Source organism: Eptatretus burgeri, chromosome 10 (assembly GCF_056783735.1).
Source record: "Eptatretus burgeri isolate ZD-2024b chromosome 10, Ebu_testis_v1, whole genome shotgun sequence".
Classification (NCBI taxonomy): domain Eukaryota; kingdom Metazoa; phylum Chordata; class Myxini; order Myxiniformes; family Myxinidae; genus Eptatretus; species Eptatretus burgeri.
Window position 1 is genome coordinate 91,927,200 of NC_140970.1, and position 6,000 is coordinate 91,933,199.

Genomic DNA, 6,000 nt, shown 5'->3' on the forward strand with positions numbered 1-6,000 from the left:
GAGATTCCCTCAGAGAGAACATCTTGGCTGGTAGTAGTCCCAGATCAATTCAAGACACAAATTTTGAAACAGGTGCACGGTACCCGCGCTGGCGGCCATTTAGGCAGGACCAAAACAATATCTCGGGTCCGCTGGCAGTTCTATTGGGTCAACATGGGGCGCGATGTACAGGACTGGTGGCAAGTATGCGATGCCTGCACTGCCAAAAAGGGACCGGCACGGAGGATGAGGGCCCCACTCCAACTACATCAGGTTGAGGCCCCTCTTGAGCGAGTGGCCATGGACATTTTGCGACCACTACCCCCCACTCGCCAAGGTAATCGATACATCCTCATGATGATGGACTATTTCATCGAATGGCCGGAGGCCTTTGCCCTTCCCAACCAGGAAGCTGGGGTTGTGGCAAAGGCCTTCGTAGAAGGATTTGTATGTCGGCATGGGATTCCGGAGGAGCTGCACACTGACCAGGGGCGAAATTTTGAGAGCGAATTGCTAAAAGAGGTGTGCAGGCTCCTGGCAATTTGCAAAACCCGAACAACGCCCCTGAGGCCACAGTCTGACGGTATGGTGGAGAGGTTCAATAGAACCCTTATCCAACAATTGGCCCTCTTCTCCGCTGATAATCAGGAGGACTGGGACGAACATCTCCCGTATCTCCTGATGGCCTAACGCGCGTCCCAACATGGAGCCACCGCCTCTAGACCGGCGCTGCTCATGTACGGATGGGAGCTGCGAGCTCCCGTCGATTTGCTGTCGTCGTCGATCTCACCGCTCTCTCTTCCATTCTCCTCAATTCTCCTCCATTCTCTTCAATTCTCCTCTATTCTCCTCCATTCTCCTCAATTAATGGAGGACCCCTCCGTCTTTATAGATCCCGGAGCTCGGGGAGGCGCCATGCCGAAACCGACGTCATGTCTGAGCCGGGCATTCCGACTGGCTCCGACCCTTCACGTGGTCCGCCTTCCTGGGCTGGGTTTCGGCCAGATGCCGGTATAGCCCGCCCACCTGGGTGCAAAACGTACGTGACACGTCGCGCATGTCTGGCCTTGGGCAGATGGATGGTGGTGCAGCTGAAAGCGTTTGTCCAGCCGAACGTGCGCGTCTGGATTTTGCCTCAGAAAACGAGACTCCGGGTAGACGGTGGTATGCTGTGGTAAGCGGGACGAGGGTAGCAAGTGAGGAAAATTTACCTCAACAGTGAAACGAGGAAGAGTGGGAAGTGGAATGGAGGGGAAAATGATTTAATAAACCTAACTAATAGCCCATCACAACGCACTCCCTGCTGTCCCGCTAGACAAAAGGTAGGGATCTATCTGCACGTATATTAATGGGATAACTATCTCAGGACAACTATCTGTTGTATGCACGTGGTTCCGAGAACCGCAACAATATATTGATCTGCTGGACTCTCTTAATTATAAGGTCAATATATCTGGTAAAAGTAGGAAGAATGAGAAGGCAAAACACATAATTCAGGCTTAAAGTAGGCTTGGTTCAGGTGTTCGTTTTCTTCCAAATGACCCATCACAATTAGTTTACCTCTGCCATCAAAGATTGACAGAGGTTACTGTTTTCACCCCTGTCTGTTTGTTTGTTACTTACGAAATCTTTCGATTTCGTAAGTATATTGATGACTTCCGTCCTCTGTTTGTGTGTGTGTTTGTTTGTAGGCACGATAACTCGCGAACGGAAGAAGCTACCAATGTCAAATTACACCACTTGATTCAGGAGGGTGATGGCGAGCGCTGATTAGATTTTGGTCAAAATCGGTCAAAGGTCAAGGTCACACTGAGGTCAAACATAATTCCGTAAATTTATGTGGAGAAATGGAGTATTTTTGCTTCGCTCGACGTTATGAGTTCGTTTTAACTTCGATTTTCATTTTGTCTTCGGTTTTTGTGATCGCTCAGGACGCTAAAAACTCGGTTGCCGAAATTCTGGTAAAAATCGGATGTTTTGGAGACGTTTCAAGATTGTATAAAAAAATTTAACCTGCCGCGTCACGGCTCGTCACGTGGTGCAGCGCGCTTGAACAGATGCGTCGTTGAGTCACGTAAAGGTTTTGCGTGTGCGTGCTGATGGTGTTTTTGATAAAGATGGTGTTTAAAAGTCATTTTTTTATCCCAATAAAGGTTATCGTCGCATGCCTGGCTCACTGAGCTATCGGATTATGTAAAGATTGTTGGTGGATGGCCGAATATTACGGTTTTGTGACTGTTAAAATAATATAAAATAATTGCGTGCAGAAATGGAGATTTTTGCTTCGGTCGACGTTACGATTTTTGATGGTTTGGTACAGATCATCAAGAAATTGATGTACAGACTTGATGTACAGTCCAGAAAATTGCTCATCGCTGTAACGTGTTGTGTGATTCCCCTCCATGAAAGCTTCATACACCTGCAAATGAAAAGAACATCCTTAAAATTTATCTCACCGATAGGGAGTAGTATGGAAACATAAGAAGACTAAAATATGTAGTAATATGCAATGGGAGATGATGCCAGCTCAAACATGGAAAGAGGGCAAGAGGACAGCCACCTCACTAAATACTACTTCGAACTCAAAAGAGAATATACAGGATGAAGTTGGCAAGATTTACAACAAATTGAAGGTGGACAGACAGATTTGAAATGCTTTTGCTGAAGTCCGACATTCATGAAAACACATGCTTCGAGATAATAAATTTATTTACAATAAGATCGCATTGAGTTTACATATACTAACCTGAGGATAATCTTCTGGAAGTCTAAGCATCTCGTGCAAGTATATGCGTCCAAATTTGGCGTACTGCCCATGTCCAGCTGTGGCAAATATACCAATCGTGCTAGAAATGGCATTCAGATGTCCATGCCAATCATGGAGTCTTTCTGCCAATATGAAATCTTGTGCTGTTCTTACAAGTTGGTGGCACAGAACCCACAGCTTTGCAGTTCTTGACATTTCCTGCAAGTCCTTGAGTCTCTCATCCAGACTTTCGCTGTCACTTTCACCCATCATGTGTTTCACCAGTGCGGCATCTGTTAAGAAGTGTGCTCTCAGAGCCTTTGAGTATGCTGCACCTTTCAGGATGTACTGGACTGTATTAGGTCCATAGATGACTTGCATGGCTTCTGCCAAACCACTGCCTTCCATGTTGTAGCCTATGCAGCCAAGGTAACTCTTCAGGAAGTGAAATCCTCCAAGTCTCACAACAACTTCTAAATTCTGATCCTTAACAATTTGAGATGCCTTGATGAACAGAGGCAAATCAAAGGTTATTGCTGCTGGGGATTTGTATGTTCCTTTGATAGCTCTCATGATGGTGGTGTATATTGTCTGCATGTCATTAGGATTCGCATTGATGATTCGCAGAAACTCAATAGAAGATTTCAATGCTAGTCCGTTGTATTTCTGATGCATGAACCCCATGAAGTTGGGATGAACGGTTCTTCCTTCTACCCATCCATGGTACCAGTCTATGACAAATGCATCTGTAGGAATGGATCTTTCTGGTATTTTGTGCTGAAGCTCTTCATACTTAATGAGTTTTGTGTCCAGTAGGGCATTCGTTCGTTGAGGCACGTAGTTTTGCAGACCTTCCATATTTGATAGAGTATCACTCTTCACGATTGGCTTTCTCTGCAACTTCCTATTCTCATCAACTTCAATTTGATTGGCATTTTCTGGAGTGGTAACTTTGATCTGCCCCATGGCATGAAAACCTGACTTTCCATCTAATGTAATCAAATCATGATCCATGTTGTCACCAATGTGTTGCTCAAGCTGATTCTCAAGGACTGACATTGATGCTGCATTTGTGTTATTAGTCGAGTCAATGTATGTGTACTTGTAGTTCACGGTCTCTTTTTGACTTTCACATATGCCCAGCCTGTGCATGACATCAATCGGCTTATCTGAACCAAAGTTGTGATCAAGATATAAGCTCATACCAAACTGGAAAGGCATCTGAGATGATCTTGGGTGTTGTGAAGATATGATATTCTGCCCTGCAACATTTCGTCGAACGGATGAATGAGGCATTAAGCATGTAAACATCAGTTCAAGAGAATCTGGAAGCTCATACATTGATGTCATTTCTTTGAGCGAAGGAAAGTCATCTTTGCTGAAATTAAGGCATTTGATGTCATTGATAATGAATGAATGAACCCGCTGTTTTGATGATGGTCTTTTCTTTGCGTCTTCATCATCAGTTTTCATCTCATGGTAGTCTCGGATGATGCTTGCCGTACAGCTTCTAAAGCAGACAACATCCTTCCTACGTTTTTGATTAGTAACGAATATACTATCACCATAGTACCTTTCAAGTATCTCTCATGATAAACTGGAATGTCATCACCTACTATTGTTTTCATCTGTTCATGCAGTTGACCTACTGTATACACACCACTCTCCATTTCACTGTCAAGCCATCTGCAAAGCTCGTGGGAGGCATTTTCCTTGCAACTATCTACAGGCCTGCCTGGTTTCTGAAGAAAAATAGAAACATTCAAGAATGTGTTCTAGATTAAATTTGTTCATTTGACATGACAGATTGAAAAGAAACAAAGTACGTCATTTTATTAAATAATTATAAAGAAATAGTGCAATGGAGAAGGAAAAATATATTAACAGTATGAAGAAACTGCAAGGACGAACGTACAAAAAGCTAGCTTGTTTCATCAAACGAATTTTCTTCAAAATGAATTGTTTAAATGTGTGTAGGACTGCGTTTGTTTCAAAATGACCCGATGATAAGCCTTGACCAACTGTTGAATGCCTCTTTTGAAATGTGAATTTTTGAATATATTTCACATTGCGACATACTTTACTATTCCGCAGTACCCCATATTACAAGGAACTTAACAAATATGTATATGTATAATGTATTAATATACCTACATTGCATTGTCCTGGAACATTGTACATGGAACAGTAGCATTTATTATGATAGACAGCCTCTTCCGCTACAAGATCTGCCATTCCTTCCAAGCGTCCTTTCACAGCCATTCCAAGACTATCTTTTCCTTCACTTGCAATTCTCAGAAGTGATTTCTTTAGCATCATAGTTGATGCTCGATGTATGGTCTGCTGTCTATCAGGATGTCTTTCATCAAAATGGATGTCCTCATTGCATATGAAACATCTTTCACTGTTCGGAAATCGAGTAGAACCCTGGCCTGAAAACATTACAAGGACAAAGTTAGTTGCCATCCCATGTAAATCACCATACGAACTTCAAACATTCAAAATTTAAACAAAATAACATAAAACAGGTATGGGCTTGGAATCTCAATGAAATTTACATGAATCGAGTAAAAAATTACTTTATCTTACCATGAACTTTGTCATCATTTACTGCTTGAGACACCTTTTGTCGCTTTGGTCTTGGCGCACGCTCTTGCTCCTCAACATCTGGCTCCTTTTGCTTGAAAAGGGTTCGGCATCTACGATGGACTGTCATAGGAGTGTTGCTACTCCATTTTTGTTCCAATCGCTCCAATAATGAAGAGTTGTTGATAAGTCTACACTGCTCTATTAGATTCTCATATCCCTTCCCTGTACAACCTCTGTAGCTTTCCTGCTTCTGAAAAGTCCTCACTACATATTTCACATATATCCATCCTGGTAATTTTGTTATTTTACAGTATTGTTCCAAAGGCCTCAGGGAACTTTTGGGACATCTCACTGCCCTGGGGTAGTCAAGGTACATGTAGGCTAGCTAGGTTTTCTCAGTAATCACTCCTGAAACAAAGACAAAACAAAGACTTCATTCATGCAATTTATAGTGTTTTAGTCTAGGGTCAATGACATTTGATCCCAAGAAAGGTAATTTCCCCCTCCCCCTCTGCTCTTGGAAGAAATAATAACTCCCATATCCACCACGTAAGTTGAAATTAACCCCTTCGGTTTGTTTTTTGCTCATTTTTATATAATATGGTAATTTTGCTGTTATAAATATGACATTTTAGTGATAAAACAGCTTTTTGACCTTTGACCTCATTTTCAGAGGTCAGGATTTG

At 42.6% G+C, this 6,000-nt stretch overlaps 1 protein-coding gene across 1 annotated transcript; it reads right to left on the bottom strand.

Annotated features, from left to right (window-relative positions):
- Positions 1 to 909: 909 nt before the first annotated feature.
- Positions 910 to 6,000, bottom strand: LOC147019120 (uncharacterized). The gene is made up of 4 exons (XM_085900113.1): positions 5,315 to 6,000; positions 4,880 to 5,157; positions 2,278 to 2,398; positions 910 to 1,148 (listed from the first exon to the last, which is right to left on the bottom strand). The coding sequence occupies exons 1-4, from the start codon at positions 5,688 to 5,690 to the stop codon at positions 910 to 912; spliced, it is 1,014 nt and encodes a 337-aa protein (XP_085756239.1). The 5' UTR covers positions 5,691 to 6,000.

Coding starts and splice junctions, on each gene's coding strand:
- LOC147019120 (XM_085900113.1), bottom strand. CDS start 5,690: ATGTACCTTGACTACCCCAGGGCAGTGAGATGTCCCAAAAGTTCCCTG. Junction 5,158..5,314: donor AAATGATGACAAAGTTCATG/GTAAGATAAAGT, acceptor TAATGTTTTCAG/GCCAGGGTTCTACTCGATTT. Junction 1,149..2,277: donor GTACCAAACCATCAAAAATC/GTAACGTCGACC, acceptor CGCTTACCACAG/CATACCACCGTCTACCCGGA.